Below are 24,230 nucleotides of genomic sequence, written 5' to 3' on the forward strand. Positions count from 1 at the left end.
GGCATTTTAAAATTGTCTTTGATCATTTTCTCAATAAATTTTAAATTTACAAATTCACCTTATGCTATTTTTAGCAATGCCTTCAGCTGCAAAGTGTTGTGATGAAGAAATAGCTCTGAAAAGAGAAGCAGCCATCAAAAAGCTGGAAAAAAAAAAGAACCATCAAAAAGCTGGGAAAAAAAAGAAATCAAAGTAAAGTCTGATTTCGTGAAACTACTACCATGATTTTCTTTATATAAGTATGTTGCTTTTCAATTCTAAAACTAATTTTTTGTAATCAGTCATTAATTTTTGATATAAAACATCTGGAATTCATATGTAATCAAAAAATTAAGTATGTTTTTTAATTTGAAAATATTGTCTTACTAGTAAATTGAGTAAACCAGAGTAAATTTTTTTCAGAATTACTGTTTTAACCTTTGAACTGCTACCATTTTCTGTTCATGATCTGAAGTGCAATTGGTGACTTACAAGTGTCTCAACTTGTGAGTTATCCCTGATACAAGCAAAAAATTATTAAACTTTATAGTGAATACTTGACTTATGTGCATTGTACAAAATGTGAATGAAGTAGCCCTACACTGTAAATACAATATTTTAGATAGTGATATTGCTCAAGCTAGTACTTTGTTAAATGTCTTGGGTTTAGTGTTATGCATATCTTTCTAGGTGAGGACAGAACTGGTAATGAAAGTGCTGAATAATCTATGTCTAAATAGCTCAGCTCTGAGGTTTGGCCTGATGGTTTTAACGTCTAGTGAAATCCCCTCATCTGTTTCAAATAACTTGAAAGAATTTCTATTGTGAATGGCTATATTATTTGCTGTATACATGTATTTAAATAAATTGAAAAAGTTCAGGAATTTTTCAAATCATTTTTTATGGTGTTTAGATCAGAATTCCTATTATACAGGGTGCATAGCTTGCAGTGCAATTTATTGGCGAACTGAGAGAGACGACTCTAGAGGCATATTTCAAATTAGAAAAAGTATTTAAATAATGTGTAGACCTCAGATATATACAACATTCATATTGCAAGGGGTTGTTCGTTATTAAAATAAAAATAAAAACTTTTTTATACGGAATCTCTGTGCTTAGTGTGTGCTTTTCAAACCCACTTAGAAAGTTGTTGCCCTGTCTCTAATTCCCTGAAATATTTAAATTCAAAAATCAGAGAAAAGTTGAGTGAAAAAACAGCATAAATGGGGGGGGGGACATTTTCAGTTAGTTTATATACTGTTTTCTCACTTTTCTGTTTTTTGAATTCAAATATTTCAGGGAATTAGAGATGGCAACAACTTTCTAAGTGGGTTTGAAAAGCACACCCTAAGCACAGGGTTTCCGTATAAGAAGTTAATTTTTATTTTAATAACTATACAACCCCTTTCAATATGAATGATGTATCTGTGGGGTTCGCATATTATTTATACTTTTTCTAATTGGAAGCATGCCTCTAGGATCCCGGTTCCCCAGTAAATTGTGGTGCAAGCTGTTAGCTATGCATTTATATGTTAACTGTACCGTGATACCTCCGCTAACCACTAGCTCATCTTAGGAATGTTTCAGCTAACAAAAGAAAATTTTTCATGGAACAAACATAACAAAAGAACATTTTGGAAAAGTTTTATTTCAGATACAACATTTTCATGGTAGAACATTTTAGAAAAGTTTGATTTCAGATACAACATTTTCATGATAGAAGTAATTTCCAGAAATTTTAGTATCATAAAATGAAGTATGTATATAATATATATATATGTGTATGTAAGTATATCACCGTATTTCCTACATAATACTGAAATATTTCTGTATTCGTCACTAAAATTTATTTTGTGTGCAACCTCCAAAAAAGCCTTGTGAAGGAGAGAGTAATTTTGAGTAGTTTAGTGCTCTTGCTCTGAAAAAGCAGTATTCAAAAAAATTAGTTCGAGCAATTCACAATGTTCTTTAATGTTTGAAAATGTTGATATACATGAATTTAAAATGAAAATTGTAAGAATATTTCAGTAAATCTTTCGATTATAAGGTTTTCATAAGATGGGCGAATATTTTAAACAGATTTTGACTTGATGAACTATCATTATGAGTAATATATATACAAAAGCCCCCAAGATGGGGGCTAGTCTATAAGAGGCTTTGTGCTATACATGAGCGTCACATGATCATGACTAAAAAGTTGATGGTTTGCTTTTTTCACTGCAGACAAGGCTGTCTTAATGAGTTCGTGGGCCAGCTCCAAGCATTTGTCAGAGCTATTTTAAATTTGTTAAAGACCAGATTTAAAATATATAGTAAAACCTCTTTTGTGGGACAAAAAAAAATTGTCTAAAAGAAGGTTGACCGTTAACCAAGGGTTTGAAATGCATAAGTTTATTATACAAGGGGAAATTATTATTTGGCCATAAAAGAGGGGTGACTGCATCTGAAGGGTGTCCATTAAAAAGGGGTTTTACTGTAATATACAATGAAATGCCTATATAATGATACTCAAGGGACTCTGGAGAAACATATCGTTTTAAGGGAGTTAACGTTTTATAGTGGAACCTCGTTTATATGTCTCTCAGTTATACGACTTTCACATTTATGTGACATTTGGCTTCTGTCCCAATTGGTTCCTACACATTTTAATGTTAAAACAATTCATTTATTTGACGTGAAACCTCAATTATTTGACATTTTCACTTTGACTCAAACTCTAAATCTTTTAAAAAAGAATCATTTATATTTATCAAGAAGTTCTTGCATATTGTCACTGCAAAACCATAAATTTTAAAGTGATTACTGACGTATACGAAAATAGCCAGTGAACTGGTTGATGGTCATTTAGAGTGGACGCTTAAGTGATTTGTTTATTGCTTGTATCTGAGAATAAGCAGACGTGGTGAGCTCCAAAAGAAATGGATTTCAATTTTTTTGACGGTCATATGTTCTTTAGAATTTTTTCACCCAGTGTTGTCAGTGTTATCCCAGGAGGGTAAGTCCACACATTGGAAGCATTTGGAGGGTACAGGTCTGCACATAAGAGACACATATGATACACATGTACAGTAAGTTCTTTTGATCATTTCCTGTAGAGTTTTCTTTTGTTATGGTGCTTTGCTTGCTGGCGATGTCAAATCTGCTTTTCGTAATGTCAAGGAAACAAAAAGCGCTTTCTCTAAAAAGAACTGGAAATCTTCAAATAATCTTCAATAATTCAACAAGAATTGATCTTGAAGTTGAATATCCCTGTGTCAACTTTGAAAATGATTATAAAGCAGTGGGAAAAAAAACCAAAGATCATGCTGGCGGTTGCAAATCATCTACTGTCAAAAAATTGAGAGTCCAAGATGGGAAATTTTCCCAAATCGAAAAGATTTTGTTGCAATTGTCATGCCCAAAGATAATCTGTTAAATTTTATTTATTCAAGTGATTGGAAATGGGATTTAATTATCCAAATTATCTGGAAAAACTCTCTGCACCCCCGAAAGTTAAAATGGTCTGTCCATTCAAGGGAGTCTAATATTTTATTACACCACTTATACCCATTATAGGGCTGCCTAGTCCCTATCAAACTGCAATTACTGTACAATATATATATATATTACGTAGTAGTCCTGGGAAAAAAATAGAGAGGTTGGATTTTCTTGGAGAAAAAAAAGCCAGGAAAGGGGTCTCATGAAGGAATTTCAAAAATTTGCTATGCCTCAAATTATCTGGAAACTCAACCTTTTGGATCTCAGATTTTTGAGGCTCTACTGTATTTATTCTATAATGGTTCTCACACAACACATAAGCATTCAAAATACTTCTATATTTATTTCAATCATATATAGCTTTGCGTAGCTGAATAAAATGGTAAGGATTTTCTATTTTCTTAACAGGTATTCATTTCAAGTAGGATTGCTAAAACCAGAGAGCACAGACAAATAACTGCAATATATACCTAGTTATGCATATACCGTAATATATATTTTCATATATACAATATAAAATGTCTACATCACAAATATTTCCATCAAACCTGTGTCATTGAACAATAAATATTAAGGTAGTGTTCATTCATTTCTATATTATTCAGAATCACTCTGGCATAGTACATAGTTCATTTTTTCTCACAATAATGTTTTAAACCTCATATTAAAATTTAAAAGCAATTAAATTCATTTGATTAAGATGGGTGTGGCATATTTTTGAACCAAAAAACACCATGAATATAGGTGATATATATACATGTGCAGTTCACAAGATCCCTGAAACTTTTTAGAAATATTTCAACACATAAAAGTACAACCAGGCATGATGCTCATGCAAAAAAAATTACAGCAATCAGCACAGAAGCCATGTTTTTTTTCTTGATGTTGAAAACAGTTTGATGATCCAGTTTCATACCTGATATCTTCTGTTGATACTGATTCTCCCTGTATAGTGCAACAACAATTGCTACACCTTCTTTGCACATGTTTGTCATTACTTGGATTAACAATGTATTCTCTTGTTCTGCCATAAGGTTCAGAACAAACAGTATCGGAGAGTCTAGGCTGGAACGTTACTGATGATAATGAAGAACTATAGATAGAACCTCTCATAATATCTTTATCAATCTTTGGGTAAACTGGGCAATTGTCATATTCAGAGTATGGTGTTGTTGGAGGTGTCACAGATACAGAATATGAAATCTGGAAAAAATACCATTTTGATGTGTTTATTTTTCCCCATTCACGTTGTATTCCATAAAATTTATAGAGTGTAATATTCATTCAAAAGTCTGTTGAACATAAGTTATGATAGGGTACAGGCATATACTTATACTCAAACATGGGAAAAACTTAAATAAGTATATTCAATGACCTGAAGTGTATTGAGCACATTCAGGTCCTTTTGTTGTATCAATATTTCTTTGTCAGATTGTTGATATTATACTTACTATTTTTTTTTTAAAAAAACCCTATTTCACTCACATAAATACAGTAATACAGCCTCCAAATTAAAGTTTTGATATTCATTAAATTTGGTACTAGTTTTGTTGTAACACGGAAAAAAGTTTTGACATCCACCATCATTGTATTTCCAAGAAAACAACCTGCCTCTGAGTGCTAAGCTTAAGTATAAATAATTCTTATGCTTATCTTCTCCCAGCTTGGAAGAAATATGGTCAAAATCTCTCTCGCCCCTTAACACTACAACTTTGTTACAGCAAATAGACTAGCAATCATTTCTAATTTTAAAAACTATATATAAGCTTTACTAATTCAAAGTGAGGGTTTGTTCAATCATCAAACTAGGTCAGTTCAAAGCCCCAAAACAGAATATGTCAGCATCTGCAACGTACGTCACAGAATAATTAGCACCACTGCAGAACAATCGGGAAGAATTTTAAGAAAAAGTGCAAAAAACACAGGTATGAGGATTTTTACTGCAGAACAATTTCCAATCAGCTGAGGGCTCGTCACAGAACAATGCACAACATTCTGCTTTGGGGGTTCAATGATTCTAGAAAAATTTTGGAAGGTAGACAAAAACAAGTTTCTCTTAATAGGTTTTTCATGGTAAAACTCAATACATATACCCTAGGCAGTTCAGTGGCTAGGGAGCTAGCTTCTGACTGTGCAGGTCTGGGTTTGAATCCCGGTTCGGGCATGAATGTCTACTAACACACTAACAAATTCCCTGGACAGATCGTAATGATCTCTTGGGAATAAGTGATGATTATGTTACGTTATTAAAAAAATGAGTCGCAAGTTCCCCAAGACTGTTCATGAGGTCCCAGGTCTCTCTGAAATAATAGATGTTTTCTTAGGCAGAATGTATTGTAAAAGTTTCATCTACAAAATCTATTTCAGGCTTTTGCTGTAAGATTTTTTTATTTTTCTTCATTTTTCATTCATCTTAGCCATAAAGAGTCCTACACTGTATTGTTTAATTTAATTCTGCATTATTTTATGTTACTCATGGTTATATTTGCACAAATTTATATCTCACAATTCTCCCACTAATCAAGGCATTAATTTTTTGCATGCAACTTGAATGCTGCATTTAGAGGAGAATGGGCATAATCGTCTGTATATACAATATAAGAATGTTTCTAATAGTATTATTTTAGTATTGTTCTTTTATATGTGCATATATGAGATGTGTTTCCAGGTGAACAAGTAATTCAAAATAAGCAATATTTATAATCACCATTTTCAGAATTGCTTCTACCCAAGAATCTCTAAAGGGAAAGACATTAGAAGATTACTTTGTGTGAATGCAAATATTAAAAAAAAATTAACACAAGATAAGTATGGTAAAATAATCACATTTCAAATTGATTCACGCACAAAAAAATGTCATAACTCACAGACACCTGTTTTTATATATATAAACCCAAATATTTTTTTCTTTTCCTTTTCTGCATAAATTGTAAAACCTTTGTTATATGGATATTTAAACCAGACACTACTACTTAACCATGCATGCACCTCACAAATATTCCTCCGAGGAACTTCTAACTAAATTGATCCATGCCTGGAAGTATTTTTTATTACATTATACGTGGCTAACATATTTATGTTAGAATTATGCATGTTTCACATGTTCTATATAAGTGCTGCCATTTTCTTTCATATTGGAAGTGGAAGTTGTAAGTGCCTAAATTTTTTTTGTTTTTGTAAGTATTTCGTCGGTCTGCCTGCTCTCCAAGGAGATATTTTTTAACCCCTTTACATACTTTTAACCCTTTTACTTTAGGCTTTTGGCAACAAATTTAGACAATGTGCAATTGAAACTAGCAGAGATAATCTCAAAAAGTAGTATTATTGTTAACATATAGGAAATAAAGGAAAAAAGATGACAGAAGTAGGTTTCCCATTCTTTCTCCCTGTCCCAGCCACCCTTTCCCTATGTATATAATACTATATTTTTACTCGTCAAACAGTAGCAACAGAGGAAAAATATGCTGAGGTGAAGGAGAGTAACAAAAAAAATCTTTACATGGTTATTAATATAGTCTCAAAAAAAGGGAGAGAAAATGTGAGTAAATTTCTATAGTATTTTTACAAAGATACAAGGTATCTTGCCCTTGTACAGTAAGGCGTTAGACAACCGGCTTGCATTCACACCTTTAAATTGAGAAACCGCAGATACCACAACTTCAGCTCACTGTCTTTGTGCCATCTGCAGGGATGAAACCTGTGTCCTCACAATGCTCACACAACTGCACAGTGGCTTTAACCAGACATTACGGAATGATGCCCTCTCAGCACAAATCGTGTCAAAGAAATGTGGGAAATGTTAAAAGTAAATTATACATGAAGCAATGTTTTAAGCAAAATCAAGACTATTTTTATTTCACATGAGTATACATGAAAAAATCAATTGTTTCAAGAAAAAATGTTATGGCTGAAAGTGTGTAAATGATTATCGTGTGAGTATTGATTATCATACAATGGAAAAGAATACCTGTGACAGTTAACTTTGCCTCAGAGTACAAAAACTACATAAAAGTATTCATCTTTTCAATTGAGAGAAGAACCTGTCTAGTTTAAACAACAGAAAGCAGGCATATTTTAAAATTGGTAATAAAAGGAAAGATTAGAAGAGCTTCAGGAGAGAGCTTGAAGGAATTAAATCCTGTCTTTCTTACATAAACTACACAATAGGAAGACAAAATTTTGGCATTGCTTGCTATTAAAATGATGAATTAGCAGTATTTATCAGATCATATGAAAGGTTTGATTTAAAACCCTTTTAATGATATAATAAAATTTTCAATCTATGATGGATGCAGCCAAGTTCTTAAAAGAAACTAAGTTAAATATAGGATATTGCTTTATTTATTTTAATTGTAGTTTAGTTTTTGTTTCAATTTCTGATTTATCTGTGCAACATAATAACTCCAACACTGAATTTTTTATTGATAATTTTTTGGGGGGTTTGTGACTTGTATGAATGGCTTATTTTATGAAAGTTTTAATACTTGAAAAATAAAATTTACCTGTCATGTTTAGACTCTAAGAGGAACCATAAACAACCTATTTTTCCATATCTAAGACAAAAAAGATATATATTCTGATGATTCTTTGGGGGAGTAGGAACTATACTTCTGTCAGGTACCAATGCATCTGTAATAACAGACCATCCTGAATTCAAGAAAGTAGGCTTAAAAAGTAAGTGTCCCTTGATTCCATTCAAATCATTAAAAATATTCATAGCACCATTCTCCGAGAGTGATGCAATACATGAAGTCCAGTCATTAGAAAATTCTAAATCTGAACACAGCCTAAAAGAATAAAAGAGTAATAAATTTAATAGCATGCAGCATATTTTTTCCACAAAGCAAAATAGTAGAATCCCAACATAGCATAAAATGAAAATGAACACAAAATTAATGTTTAATTTATCTAACAATCTAAAAGGATTTTTAATATCTGCAGTACTTAATGAAGTAGTTCCCATAGTTTCTTGCAATGAAGCTGTGATTTAAAGTGATAGTTAAAACAACTAGGTAAAAAAATGGCTATTAAAAGTAAAGCTCATAATTTTTCAAAAAGTTTGGCAGAGATAATAAATTTGATGAGCAATGATATCTAAGAAAATCATGTGCCACCGTTGCACAAAACATCAAGTTCATTCAATTTTTCTCACATTCCTTTATCTTATTTGTATATTACAGCATCATATTTAGTAGCTTCATGAATCGTTCAATGTGGTTGTTGCCCATGAGATGGGTTTTTTTTTTAAGATTGGAATCTATGAGATCATACAAGGCATGATCCTTGCTTTGTAACAGTATTTCCTCCCTAACCACTGGACTGGCAGTCCAGTGGTTAGGGAGCTAGCTTCTGACTGTGCAGGTCTGGGTTCGAATCCCGGGTCGGCATGGAGATGTCTACTAACACTAACAAATTCCTTGGACAGATCGTAATGATCTCTTGGGAATACGTGGTGATCATGTTATTAAAAAAAAAAAAATTTCACCCATAGTCACCCCTTTTGGACCAAAATTTTCTCAAGCCCCCTCCTCTATTCAAGGAGCAAGTGAAAAAACTCATTCCGTAAGGAAAAATTGGTGATTAAAATATATTTTGTATTAAACACAGAAAATGAGAAACTTTAAAGTGTGTCTATTGAAGTTTTATTTTATTTGATAATTTAAATTCTAAATTATTTCCTTCAAAATTTAATCATTTTAATCACTAACCCAATATAGAAGAAACCAACAATAAGAATAATTAACAAGTAAAACCCATTCTTTTTCAAGAATTTTTGTATTAATTTTTCTGAAAAAAGTCTTCATGAGCTACATATTTTTTTTTACTCATTTTTGTCTTTTACAGTTCAACCATTACTTCTTCCTTGTCAGAAGTGTATGCAGTGCGGAACATAAGAAGCCCCTAAAGCAATCAAAAAGTTAGAAACATTAAACGAACATCTTAAAATGTTGTTTTTACTAATTTATAATAATTTGTAATGTTACTTTTCAAAGGTTATTAACTCAAAATGTGTCTGGAAAAGATGTACCTTCCCTTTCTTCAACCTACCAGTGTGTTTTTCCCCCTCCAAAAAAACTTAGGTCCTGTGTCTATCCCTACTTGTTATTGATTTATATCATTGGTTTCTTCTTTATCAAGTTTGGTATCAGACAAAGGACTAATACTCTTCCATTTTACTTACTCTAAAACTGAAGCAGCAGATGTATCAAAGTATAACAGTGTTTGCGAAACTTTAATTTCCATTACATTTCTTTTTCAAGCATCATATTTCTGAAAAAAAAGAGTTTGAGCTAAAAAGTTTTTTTACTCATTTCTGTCTCTTACTGTTCAACCATTCGATTTTTCTTTTCTTGATTTGAAAAGAATAAAATGATCCATTTAAAACACCACAGATAAGCTGTTGATTTAAAAATTCTGAACTTAAAAATAGTTAACAAAATATTAAACTTTGATAATGTTTGATGTTTTATTTCCAATATTCTGATGAAACTGTTAAATCTTGATAGTTCACATACACTCATGTCCAAAAGTTAAGTATGATGCACAAACCACCACTATGGACTGTTGTTCTGAAGCATGTGTAAGATCAAATTTTCTAAGGGGGCACACAAGATTTGGGAAGGGGGGAAGCACAAAGAACCTCCTCTAATGAAACTTTGAGTTGCTAATCTCTTCTAAAAGCATTTTAAATTTACAGAAATTGCTTAAAATGATGTGCAAAGGTGTCTTGTTTTGATATATATATATTTTTTATATTATTCAAAAATGCTTTCAATTTTTTATGGTTTTGTGGGAGAGCACATGTGTGCTTCCCCTTCCCTTAGGTATCCCTATGACCATGTGCCCACCAATTCTGATGGGGAAATGACCAAATAAAGTGCAGTACATGTATGGTTTGTGTAGTTCATAGTAGTTTTTAAAACTTTCTTGTACATCACCTCCCCTTTCCTGAGTGGCATTCTACATTGTATCTGTAACTATTATCTTCCTGCAGAGGGTAATATTGCTCATTTTAGGAACACTGTATTTGGTGCTTTCCTCATCACAATCAGTGAAGACGTGGTCATAAGAGTACACAAAGGGGGCATAGAGGCATGTGCTCTCCCACGAAACCATCAGAAATTGAAAACATTTTTAAATAATTTAAAAAAAGATAAAATATCAGAAGGGGAAACACCTTAGCACTTTATCTTAATCAATTTCTGTAAATTTAAAATGCTTTTAGAAGATTAGTAACTCAAAATTTCAATAGAGGAGATACTAGTGCTTTCCCTTCCCAAATTTTGTGTGCTCCTTCCATAAATTTGATCCTGCATGCACCTCAGAACATAGTCTAGAGTGGTGGTATGTGCATTATGGTCAACTTTTGGACCATGAGCTGAGATATGGGGGGGCAATGCCCCCCCCCCCCCCCAGAGTCGAAGGTAAAGCTGACTGATATAATGTATTTGCATATATATGAATTGACATCATCATCATGCCCTCCCAGACTTTCAAGTCTATCTCCGCCTATGCATGAGTGTAAACTCTAAAAATTTTGAAATACTTAAAAATGTGGTTGAGAGATGTGTTTTAACATAAGGTATTTAAACAAGCATTATAGTTGAAGATTTTTTAAATTTTTTTGTGTCTCATAAAAATTAAGCCCTTAAAGTTCTTATTCTTAACCTTAAACTGGGGTGACTAGGGACTTGTATTATCTCCCTTATGAATTAACATTTTTTATTAAAAGTTACACCACCAGAGAGAGAAGTTTTTGGGTATTTGTTTATGCAAAAGGATAATTGTGATTTGTGTAACTTATAATGTATGAAGATGAATGCTAAGTTGTGTACCCAAGTCACCCCTTCAGGTAGAGAGTAATAGAGTAGTCCGACGATGATGTCACTCTCTCTGCTATCCATACAAAGGTTTTAACAGCTGGCAGATGCAAAGATGTATTTAGGAAAGAGAAATCAACTGCCATAATGTAATTTTATAAAAATTTCTTTTTAGAAAAATTTGCCAAACTACAGAAAAATCAAGTTTTTTTTTCCTTTCAGAGTAATTTCAGTTTTTGTAGAATAATCCTTCAAACAATTTGAGCTAGGCACTTGTTTTTCAAAGAAACAGATTTGCTGGTACAAAAAGGCTTCACGTTCTGCACTTACAGCAATCTTTCAGTGGTGAACTAGTTTTTGGTTGTATCACTGGCGTAGAAAGTGGATGTACTGGCACTTAAATTGAAGCAGTGACTTATCCATAGATAACATAAATCTGACTCACGATAATTTACTTGAAAGGGCTCCGTGAGTCAAAAAAAGGTTGAGAACCACTGTACTACAGTATTAGGAGCGCCAACACCTGCGCACTCTTGCCGACAGCGCCGCCACAGTACTCCCCACGAGTCCGAAGGACTTCAAGCTTGATAAGGTGTTACAAAACGAACTTTTCGTTCGAATCTCGTGACTAAGGATTTGAACATAGTGCGTCCGTATTTCCCGTTCTGGAAATCCGCGTCGTCCCCGATTGGTTAAAAACCCGAATTTCAACTTTTTTTAGCTTGAAATTCGGGTATAAATCGGAAATATGGACGCGCTGTGTTCACACCCTTAGCCCTGCGGTGAGGCTGGGCAGCACCTTCTAGAGATAGGCCTCTGCACTGTTTGCTATAAACGTCATTCAGACTACCTAGCAAGTTTGCCACATTTTGAAAAACAGCATCCTACTTAGTTTCTTATTTTGGAGTAGAATCTTCCTGATTGGCTCACAAATACCGCATAGTGATTAGATGTGGGGCATAGAAATCACCAATTCTGAGCCCGACCATTTCTTTTCTTCACGATGATACTGTCACAAGCAGGGAATTTGTTTTCCCTGAACATTTAGAGGGAAAATGGACTACTTACTGACGTCACAAGCTGACTGCGGAGGCCTATCTCTAGGAGGTGTTGGGCTGGGGCATTACATAGAGATGATTTGCAAAAACTAGATTCTTTGCACTCGAGGGAATTAAACAAAAATGGAGGTCTTAAACGATGAATAGAAATGCACTTAGATTCATTATTGAGATACGCAAAAGTGAAAAAATTATCAGTCCTGCTCAAAACTTCATAAGATCTTTGGTAAGGCTGCTGTAGCGAAAGCCTTATAGTGTCAACCCTCACAAAAACGTGTGTGGCCAAGTCCTTGTGCACAAAAATGTTTTTTGAGGAATGATTGGGCGAAGGACAAAGATTTGACACAGATATTTGCAAGTTCGGGACATAATCGGATTTCGATATGTGCTTATCGGAATCTTTGAAGAAGTCTCCAGGTAACCTCAAAGATGTTCCGTAGACCACGTCGGCCATCGTAGCACTAGAATCAGGCTTGAAATTTGGGCGTATTCCGAGTAGAATGGTAGGAAGAACGTCAACCCATCTTTCAGTTGCGTGACACATGATGGCAGCTTTCTGGTCCCTGTGGAATCTCTCGATGGCTCCATTGCTTTGTGGGTGGTAAGCGGTAGTACACACTCTGTCCACACCCAGCAGCTTCGCAAGCGATCGGAAGAGTTCAGATTCAAACTGAGAACCCCTGTCCGTAGTAATGCGTTCTGGAACTCCAAAACGTGAAATCCAATTCGAGAGTAAAGCAAATGCCGCAGTTTTAGCAGTTTGATCGGGAATAGTTTCCGGCCACCAGGTGAATCGGTCACAACTTAGCGATTTCTTTTACTTGGTGGAAGTGGATCCACAATATGGACATGCGAGAACCTTGCGGAAGGTAATCCGAATGCACCAACAGGAGAATGTGTGTGACGACCGACTTTTGATCGATGGCAAGGAATGCAAGTTTTACACCACTCCTTGTAGTCCCTTTCTAAAAACTTCCAGATGAATAGTCTGCGAACCATTTCAGCAGTAGTTTTGGCCCCAAGGTGGGAGAGGTTGTGCAGGGCATCGAAAATATCGCGGCGAAACGTTGACGGTACATAAGATCTAATTGAACCACTGGAAACATCACACTGTAGAGTGACTTCAGGAGAACCTAAAGTCATTAGACTCAAATCGGGACCTGAGCTCGTTTCACGAAGTAATCACAATTCTTCCTCAGTCTGAGTGCGAACCATCTCGGCAAAATCGATACTGGAAGGCATTTCAATTTCCGAAATTCTTAAAAATGCAGTGGCTACCGCATTTCGATCGCCCGAAATGTGCCTGATACGAGTGGAAAATTGGCTAATGAATTCTAGATGAACAGGGACGTCGGAAGTATTTTCAGTGCTCACACAGGTGTAGCAAAGAGGGCGAGAACCCCCTCCCCATATATTTTTAAAAAATAAATATTGAATTTTTTTTTAATTTGTTATATTTCTATAGAAATACTGTATAACAGCGGTTCTCAACCAGTGCTCCGTGGTTGCTGCAGGACAATAAAATAAATCAGTGAATCTGATAAATAAATAAAAGGCTTGTATACGGGGCTCGCCATGGAAATAATATACTAAAAAAAACTCTGAGAAAAAAAGGTTGAGAACCACGGCTGTATATTATGGGCAGGGTGGGGTGAGCCAAGAGAAGTTTTCATCTATGCGAAACATTCGTTCAGCGTCCCTTTGGAGCATCAGTAAAGGGGTCGTTCAAGTATTACGTCATCATCGATGGGGAGGGGGTTTCGGATTTGCTGACTTTTGATGACAAGGGAAGGAGGGGGGTTTGGATAATGCTTACGTCATCAACCACCCTTCATGAAAATATGAGGATTCAGAAGGGCAGAGCTAATGACGAAATTTTGCTGACAAGGGGGGGGGAGGGGGTCAAAAATGGCTAAAAATTTGCTTACGTAATACTTGAACGACCCCAAAGCGACTCCGAAAATTCGCTAATGTGTTCCCAGCTACATAAAATGTATCATTGATCATTTTTGTCGCACCACGGTCATTTTCCCCATACGAGGGATAATTAGACCGAGACCTATAATTAATTGCCGAACGGCAGCCTTTTTTTTATACTCACCGAGGGGCTGGTTCACTAACCCCTCGGTGTGGGACTCCCTGCGTTAGCAATCTTTTTTTGTGGTCACGTCACAGTTTCTGTTGTTCCCCTGTGTCAGGAAAGTTTCTGACAAGAACGAATCGGGTATCGAACTCGCGACGAAGCATTTTTTCTTAAAATGCAAAAGAGGTCTGGGAGACTTGCCTAGGGTAGGTCGTTTTCCTTTTTGGTTTTTTGTTTAGCTATAACGAGCGCTGACATTCGTCTTTCTGGACGAAATTTTGAGTGGGGTGGTTCAAAATGCCTGGAAAGCAACTTTAGGTTTTGTTGGGTACGCTGGCAAGTTCCGATAAAAAGACAACCATGCACAGATGATAGTGGGCGGGAAAAAGCAGTGGGAAAATAGCTAACCATCTACTTGACCATGAAAGAACATAAAACATTTCCCTTTGGGATTAGGAATTTTGTCTGTCTTCTTTCAGGAACAATAAAATGGAAAGTCAACGAGAATGGAGGGAAGAACGACGAGATTTCTATTGGTTTGAGGGAGGTTCTTCCCTCTGTATTCCACGGACCCTTTGGTCGCCAGGGCCGGACTTGGGGGTGCGGTCGCACCGCGCCGCAATTTTTCCAAAAGTCACCATTTCCTTTCTCAGCAGATATTTTAGAAATTGTTTATTAAAATTTAATGTTTTCCCTCATTAAACTATTAATGATTTTGAAGGAGACTTTCAGTTTAAAGCCCCTATAATACCATTTTTAGTGTTATTAGGTATGGCATTAACTTATTTCATAGAGGAAAAGAGGATATATATATGCAAATGGTCGCATTTTCTTTATCACTGAAAAAAGTCGGGCGTTTCTTTCTGCCATTAAAGAATAACGGCTATATTAGCCATTAAAAAAAACATGCTTAGGGCATCAAACGAAAAGGGACATCACAAAAGAAATCTAGCAATTCCCCCCCCCCCTTGAAAAACTTCCCTCTCGTTTGAGTTACCCACTGAGCTGTAAGCTCAACTTTCCTTATAGCTCAGTGGAGTTACCAATAGTGCGGTGATCCGGCGGTAAGGAAGGAAACTTCCCTTAATTGGAATGTATACCATTTCCCCCTCTTTAATTTTACCAAAAGAAAAAATCTTGGGAGTCGGTCTTGTTAAGAGAACTACTGTACATAGGCTACATCCCGTTATCATGGATTTTCGCTTACGTCAAAATTTTTTCACTTATCCTTTTATTTACGCATTGCTTCCTGGTTTAATCTTTTTTTTTCATGAATTTTGGAAACGTCAGATATCCCTATGCACACCAGCGGAATTACTAAAATTCCGCGATAATTGATAATTACAGTCCTTCATCGCGTTAAATATACTTCTACCAGGGGCAGCTCGTCATAAAGGCACGAAGGAATCCCCCCTTTCCTAGAGCCATCAGTTTAATTCCCTGAAACGCCTAAATGGTAATTTAATGTATTCGAGTGTTGATGACATAAAACATGACCAAAAAAAACTGAAAACACGCAAAAAAATTAATGTTTTACTGCAGAGCGTATGAGAACAGTCAATCATTCATTGTTATGCAAAACAAAATTGTTCCCTGCATTAAATTTGTGTTCCAGGAAAACAAAAAATACTATATTCAGTATAACATTCAGATGACTAAAAAATAGACTTGATTTTGTGCTTCAAGTTTTATGTGGATATAGATGTGATGTCTCGAAATAATTTTTTTATCACAAAATTATCTCACAAATTAATTAGAACAAGTACGTTATTAAAGAAATTAATACACCACCTATGCCTGACAATGAATATTTGATTCAGCAACTCCTTCCTAAAAAAAAAAAAATTCTTGCTAGGAATTCTATCTCAGAAATGCCGTATATATAACGGCACCCTGTCCCTCCCTGACTGATCTCACGGCACATTTCTTCAGGAATTACTTGCTCCAGAATCGTACGCGGAAAAGGGACAAAGGGGACCGTTGCTCTTCTCCAGATGATCAGAAATAAATGGTAAAAAAGGACCCCCAGACCATCCTGGGCCATTGCATAGTGAATTTGTAAGGTGAAAAACTGGGCTCCCGGGCTGGAGCCCTGACAGCCCCAAATTTGGGAGGGGCAGGATTTTCTCCCCTCCCCAAGTGAATTCAAATAATCAAGTAAATTGCATGTCATGGCGAAAAGGCTAATTATTTGTATGATAAATTTTCTCCTAATGTGTAAGGTGCAGTAGCGAGAGTTATGCTAAGACGTGGCGCTTGTTCCAAGGAATAGAAAATTTAGTTTTTATTTTGCACTAAACACAGTATTTACATTTGGAGGAGGGAGGAGGCGCGTAAAATCCAGGTCTGGGATTCAGTGAAAGAAGCTAGCCAAGATGTGGGGTCCCAGCATCAGAGACGACTCCTTGACAAAATTGCCAACAGTGTGACACCGTTTCGGCGCTCCTCTGGCTTATAAGCTTTAAAATGACCCTGAGAACCCGCCGCTGTATTATTCCTCGGCTAGATAAAATGCACAAAAAAATTGTTTTTTCCTGCGAATAATTTATAGTTTGAATTTTACTGATAAGCACTGTCTGTGTATCAGAGGGAACTGAGGAACTATAGGGAGGCAGAGGCGCTAACATGAAGAAAACATTTGGAGGGGCTGAAAGTTGCTGGTCGTCCCGTATATACGGGACTCAAGCGCGTACGCAGAAGAGGGAAGATGCATTGCATTTTTTTTTCAGAAATTATTGGGAGGGGACCCCTCCCCCCCACCAATAAATTCTGTGAGGAGGCTGAGCATCCCCAATAATTAATGAATATAAAATGCAACGCTCGAGTTCCATATATACGGGATGATTGACAACTTTCATTCCCCCTCAATGTTATCTTTATGTTGGTGCCTCTGACAGACAAAACATTTTTTCCAAGTTTTTCCTGCTATAATTCTCCTCTTTTTTCTTGATTTAGCACCCAAGCTGCCCCTGCCCAGCATGGAACCTTTCGCTATCTATTAATATAATGACTTTTTTTTACATAAGAAATTTAAGATATCTGAAATAGGATATCTGTCATAGGTGCCAATACTTCTGATTTTCCGGAAGTCTTCCGATTTTTAGCAGTATTGTAATCTTCTGGCCGGAAACCAGGCTTCAGGTTTCCGTAACTTCGTAAAAAATCCCTAAAACCCCCAAATAGAGTTACGCATGAATGAAAAATCCCTGAAAAAAAATCCCTTAGTTCTTACCGGTAGGTCATGAATAACTAACTCACTTCTGCCCCAAGTTTGTGAATTACTGGTCCCAGCCGTCTACTTGGCTGTTTTCTTTTTTTATTGTCTGTCTTTGTGACAGGTGTAAAGCCTTATGCGAGTAAAGTCCTGTATAATTGGATTTATATTCATATTTATATGCATTTATCAGGGCCGTTGCCAGAAATTTCGTTCGGGGGGGAGGGAAACAAAGTGATAGAACAATAGATTTGGTAATCTTTTTCCCTTTTTTCGGCCATTTTCTCACATTTCGGGGGGAGACCAGACCCTCAAGTCCCCCCCCCCCCCCCGCTACGCCCTTGGCATTCATAATTTATGGAAGGAAATGCATGTATAACTAAAAACTAAGGTATTAAGGGTCCAAAAACTAGCTGAAAAATTGGTTGCTCTTAATTCGTCTACTGTTTCAATCAGAGTTAATAATTGCATTATTACATTAAGATAAATTGATTTCAAAAGCCCAAAATAAAGTATTTGAGGTCCCTCAGGTCAATTCCGGGGATACCATTATCGGACGCGGAGCCCCAAGAGAAAATGATCCGTGAGGCTCCTTCGAGTTGCGAATAATTCGCGTTTACTTGTATTATTTGGAATGATCATTATCAATTCTATAGTTGAAACATATAGCTACCTTCTATTATAAAAAAAATTATTTTCTTCAAAATTACCTCGTATGCTGGGTTCCTTCAATATCGAATTAGCGTAGGTGATAGTGTATCGAACTGTTGACCAAGGTTCGAATCCAGCTCGTGAAATTTGCCTTTTTTTTCCACTCCTCGCCGGAAAATGATTTAAACATTTTAATTCTCTTTGCTGATACAATATATTTTGCGCACTCTTAACTTACAAGTAATTTAAATCAGTTAAACATTATAACAAAAGCAATGTAGAAGAAATTAGCAAATAATGTTATAAAAAACGTAGTTGTCTTTTCTTTTCCTAAAAAGTTCCGATTTTTAAATATTTTATAGATTTTTACGACTAATTAACGTGCATAATATATATTTTTTATATACTATGATTTTTATGTTTATTTTTAGTCGATTTGCTATCGAAAAATGCATTGATAAATTGGAGAAATATTTTACTAAATTTTCCACGATTTTCGTGATCCGCCCCTTTAGCTGTTTGAATATTTTAGTTTGTACCGAATTTTAATGTATTTATATTTTGCCGAATCCTAAAACTTTAGTGTATAATAAATCAATTAAATATTATAACAAAAAATATGTAGAAAATGTATTAAGACCAATAATAATATATACAGGGTGTTTCACGAAGGACCCCTAACTTTGAAAATAAATAACTTGGAAACGGTGATAGAAGCATGAAACTAGTGGTATGTTTGTTAAAAAAACCGTAAGAATCTGATACAGAAATCTCAAAATTTTAGTTACAAATTACACTGACAGATGGCGCCGGCGGTGGCATTACAGATCCTTATAAAAAAAGCTCAGACGACGAGAACGATCAGTCGTCGAAGATTTCGCCGTTGAAACGTGACCGCTATTACCGTATAGTGAAAGAAATTCCGGAAGTGCTGTATTCCATGGAGGAACGTGTGTTGTGTTGGAGTACCGCCGATTACATCACAGCTCTACTGCCACATGGAGTTTTCAAACGCGATTTTCAAGTCGCAAAAGGCCCAGATGGGAAAACAATTCGTGAGGCACCCAAAAAATTTCAAGACAGGCAGCGTAGACGATGCATTAGTCGGAAATGTGGGTCCCACCCACTCCGTCGTTACACCTGAAAATGCAACGACACCTGCTGCAGTTATTGAGCGTCATCCGAATAAATCTGTCCGCAGACTTGCAGCTGAATCCGGAATCACGCCATCCAGACCGTACAGAATCCTGCGGAAGACATTACACATGTTTCCGTACAAGATTCAATGCCAACACGCCATACCAGTTCGAGCTGAACGACGAGAGGATTTCGCTAATGAGATGCTGCTCAGCGTGATTGATGGTTCTGGTTTTCATGTTGCCCGAATATTGCTTACAGACGAGGCGCATTTTCATCTGGATGGTGTCGTTAACAGACACAATTGGCGATTTTGGGGTACCGAAAGCCTACATTTGTCTCACGTACGACCACTCCATTGCCCAAAACTTACCGTTCGGGCTGCAATCTCCTGCAAAGGCATCACTGGACCCTTTTTCTAGCCGTAGAAACGTTGACGACTGACCGGTATATTCAGGGGCGTAGCCAGAAATTTCGTTCGGGGGGGGGACCACTTTCATTTCGGGGGGGGACCAAAGTGACAGAACAATAGATTTGGCCATCTTTTTCCCTTTTTTCGGTCATTTTCTCACATTTCGGGGGGGGACCAGACCCCCAAGTCCCCCCCCCCTTGGCTACGCCCTTGGGTATATTGCACTTTTGAAGCAATTTGTCGCCACTCAACAAGCGTTGGACGATCGACCAGGCACGACGTGGTTCATACAAGATGGGGCTCGGGACACGCCCACACCGTACACAAGCCGTTTTTGACTTTCTGGACGAATACTTCGATGATAGAGTTATTGCGTTGAACTGTTCGACAGTTAAGGGAAAGGCAACAATCCTTTAACACTCGACGAGCTGGAGGAGGCTATTTGTCAAGCTTGTGTGTTGATTTCCGGTGACACATTACGGAGAGTCACTGACAACTTCACTCTTCGTTTGCGACATGTGCGTTGTGTGAAAGGTGCGCATTTTGAATCGCTTTTCATGTGAATGCAACGAGGGCTGCTTACATTACCCACTATGTACAGTCTAGTCGACTTATAGTAACGCCGCTTGTGGCGCGATCTATCAACGCAATTTGTAACTAAAAATTTGAGATTTCTGTATCAGATTCTTACGGTTTTTTTAATAAACATACCGCTGGTTTCGTGCTTCTATCTATCACCGTTTCCGAGTTATTTATTTTCAAAGTTAGGGGCCCTTCGTGAAACACCCTGTATTATATTTTTATAATATATTAACGTCAAACTACGTCGACATATGTATGGCTTTTTACATCGAACGGTGTCGGGTCAGATATAGTTCGACGTCGGATTCGCTACATCGAACTATACAGACAATATATGCCATTTTTACCAAACATATTGACCATTAGAACGACATCGGTAAACGACGTCGAATGGTATCGAAATCTCTACGTCGTTCTATATATAGATGTGCTACTGGGGAATGCTCTAAAAAATTTAATTCCTTCTAGCATATCTTTAATCTTCTGAAGTTCTGATATTTAAATACTTCATAGTTGTTTACGATTATTAACATTCACGATATATTTTTTCATACTATAATATTTATCGGTTTATTTTTAGCCGAATTGCTATCGAAAAATGCATTGATAAATTGGAGAAATTTTTTACTAAAATTTGTAAGGATTTTCTATCACATTTTCAGAAATTTGAAATCGTTATCCTCCTTTAACTGTTTGAATATTTAAGTTTGCTTTCAATGTATAAATTTGCTGGTTTAAAAAATAAAATCGTTTTTATAACATTGAAAATAGTGCGATTGCACATTTGAAATGCCTCGCGGAACATCGGTGGAAATGTCAACCTTGTTTTATCATTGTTCCGCGATCAGATACGAAAATGAAGATATAGTAGAGTTGCGCAAATCATCGTACAGGCTGAAGCAACGTGATTGGTTGTGTGAAAAAAATTACGAAAACAATCGTGTAATCGCGGAATAGCGGTGCATTGGCGAAATATGCCTCTTGGTAGCGGCCTTGGCACCAGGTCCCAAATTTCATTGCATTTCATTTATTAGCCAGGCTCCGAAAAACTTATGCGATTTCATATTTTTCCTGTTGCGGATTAAATTAATATGAAATTTTATTTTCTCTTATTTTCCCACAGTTAGTAAAGGGAAAAAAAGAATACCTTACTATTTGTATAGTTTGAATTACAACTTACGTATGCAGCACTAAGATGGCTTCGTTCCAATTCTGCTGTGATCACATGCTTACACATCACTCTTGATCACTTCTGATGAATATAATAATTCATACCCGTATACTAACACGGAATACGCATTCGAGAATTTTAAGCCGCGTCTGAATGTTTGTGTGAGATTTGTAGCTGCAACACTACAAAGTGATTTTTTCCCACTTGTACATCGGTTTTTTTCTGTTTTGTTTTTGGCATTTAAAGCCATTCAGATTGAAAGGCCAATCGTGGTCAGTGGTCATTCCACTTGAAAATGAAAAAGCAACCCCCCATCCCGCGATCGCTCTTTTATTTTCCTGTAGAATTGTTTATAAATCTTACTGGGGGGGGGGGTCAGTTGTGAACGACAAATTTTCCCAGGGAAGAGATTCACGTGCACAGAATTGGGCAGCATACACCATAAAACTTCCTCTCTCAATCACTTGCAGGTGGTTAGACGAAAAGGATAAAAATGGGATCTTATCTATAGGGGGTGTTGGTATTACGTAGTTATTCTCCATAGGAAAAGGGGTAAGTAAGGCCATCAAGTAAGGGGTGCTGATGAGTGAGGGAAATATATTAGGTATTATATGGATTGACTTTAAAATAGCAGAGAGCTTCCGTCTTTTTCAGAAATGGACGGACCCACACATAAAATAATTGGAGCAGCTATTGACGCCCTATAACACATTTAGAAATCACAACAGGCCCGGAATCGTAACATGTCCTTTTTTCAGATATTATCTCCGTTCGTCTCTCGTGTTCCCACTTGCCCAAAACAGTATTAGGATTTCACAGTAGGGTTGTTAATGTAAAGTATACGCTAGTGGTTCTCAACCGGTGTTCCGCGGAACACTTGGGCTCCAAGTGCACTCTCCAGGGGCTCCGCGGCCGCTCGAGGAAAATAATGAAAAACAGTAAATCTGAAAAAAAATAATTATAAATATTGTTAAATGATAAAAATAAATCAGTATATATTATATATAACTCTCTCTCTCTCTCTCTCTTTGACGAATAAATAAAAAATCCCTTCTCAGTGCACAAAAATGCTGACCAAATTTCATAATTATAGCTTCAGTGGTTTCGGTTCGGCGTGATTTCTATATATGACCCCCCCAATTGAATCCCCCTTATAACCCCCTAAGGGTCGAATTTCGGAAACCCCTTCTTTTCTACGTCATGAAATAAAACTTCAGATAAATTTCATGAATCGTAAGCGGTTTCGGTTCAGCGTAATTTCTACGTTACCTTTGAACCCCCCCCCCCCCATGACACCCTTAGGGGTCGAATTTCCAAAACCCCCTCTTAGTCAGTCTTAACGTCATGAAACTGAAATTTTTACCCTACTGTTGGGTATTTTCCACTTGCGTGTAGGGTGGGGCTTCAGTTTGGCGCTGCCGCTATGTAGTGCTAAGCCCTGCTGTGGGAGGCTATAGATCTGTATTTATATAGCAAAAACCAGACGTCAGTCGTATATAATAAATTGAATTAGAGCGCGGTAGGACAGGTTGATAAGATACTCTCCTTAAGTACCAAAGGATGTTTAGAGGTGTCGCGAGTTCGATACCCCGTTCGTCCTTGTCAGAAGCTTTTCTGACAGAGGGTACAACAGAAACGGCGACATAACTACACAAAAATATTGCTACTGCAGGGAGTCCCACATCGAGGGGTTAGCGCACCAACCTCTCGGTTATTATAAAAAAAACGAGGCTGCCGTTTGGAATCGCCATATTGTAGGTCTTATTCTAATTAGCCCTCGTGTGCAGAAAATGACCGTGGTGCGACAAAAGTATATGATCAAATGATTAAATTAAATTAAATTTTTCGTACTGTAAATGCTTTGATAGGGGGATTATGTGAGAACAAAATCTATATATATATAATAACATGTCCTGACTGACTGATTCATCATTGCCGAGCCAAAACCGCTGAAGCTATAAATATGAAATTTGGTAAAAAGTTTTGTTTCATGGTCAGTATTTTTGTATTATAATGTATAGACTCACAGAGAAAGGATTTTCCAAAATTCAAACCCCCCCCCTCCCTCGGGGGGGGGGGGTTCAAAGGTTATAGAACAATCATCACTTAGTTGAAATCGCTGAAGCCATAAATATGAAATTTAGTTAGTATTATATTTTATAATGTACATACCCACTAAGCAGGGCCGTCTTAAGAGCATCATGGGCCCCCGGGCCAAGTAGTTTTTCTGAGGCCCTAACAGGTAAATTCTAGGAAATTTCAACCAGATCTCATTTTTGTGAGGCCCCTCTTCTCTTGAGGCCCCCGGGGCGTGCCCGGGTGGGCCCATGCGTTAAGACGGCACTGCCACTAAGACGGGATTTCTGAAAGTTCATCCGCCAGAGGGGTCATGAGGTGTTCAAATATTATATGAGGGAATCATCGCCGAGTAATTTTCAAATTACCAAATCCACGCGTGCGAAGCCGCGGGTTTCAGCTACTTTCACATAAGTGAAGGTTCGGAATCCATATCGAAATGAAGATCGATCTGAAGTTGGCTCCTCGGCTACTAAGGAGGGGAGAATGGTGGAGGAGAGACAGAGAACAGGAATGGATGAGGATACGAACTTTGAAACTAATAGGGTAATTGAGTAGAATGTGTTTAGA

At 36.7% G+C, this 24,230-nt stretch overlaps 2 protein-coding genes across 6 annotated transcripts in view; one reads left to right on the plus strand and one right to left on the minus strand.

Annotated features, from left to right (window-relative positions):
- The window catches only part of LOC149072888 (uncharacterized), a 29,316-nt gene extending 28,455 nt beyond the window's left edge, over positions 1-861 (plus strand). For 2 of the 4 annotated variants that reach the window (XM_089246309.1, XM_089246307.1), the window contains exons 9-10: positions 75-239; positions 670-861. In XM_089246309.1, the coding sequence (XP_089102435.1) occupies positions 75-196 (122 nt within the window). In that variant the 3' untranslated portion in view covers positions 197-239; positions 670-861. The remainder of the gene's footprint in view (positions 1-74; positions 240-669) is intronic. The other 2 variants (XM_089246308.1, XM_089246310.1) reach the window with 1 other exon arrangement.
- Positions 862-1,607: 746 nt separating this feature from the next.
- Positions 1,608-24,230, minus strand: part of LOC149072889 (uncharacterized) — a 31,626-nt gene continuing 9,003 nt past the window's right edge. For both annotated transcript variants that reach the window (XM_089246312.1, XM_089246311.1), the window contains 4 exons: positions 9,638-9,726; positions 7,959-8,243; positions 6,164-6,194; positions 1,608-4,659 (listed from right to left, as the gene is read on the minus strand). In XM_089246312.1, coding sequence (XP_089102438.1) covers positions 4,255-4,659; positions 6,164-6,194; positions 7,959-8,243; positions 9,638-9,699 — 783 coding nt within the window. In that variant the 5' untranslated portion in view covers positions 9,700-9,726 and the 3' untranslated portion in view covers positions 1,608-4,254. The remainder of the gene's footprint in view (positions 4,660-6,163; positions 6,195-7,958; positions 8,244-9,637; positions 9,727-24,230) is intronic.

The sequence above is a fragment of the Pholcus phalangioides genome, unplaced genomic scaffold, assembly GCF_987345545.1.
Source record: "Pholcus phalangioides strain wild (caught in Gottingen) unplaced genomic scaffold, Ppha-v1.0 ptg000017l_1, whole genome shotgun sequence".
Taxonomy (NCBI): domain Eukaryota; kingdom Metazoa; phylum Arthropoda; class Arachnida; order Araneae; family Pholcidae; genus Pholcus; species Pholcus phalangioides.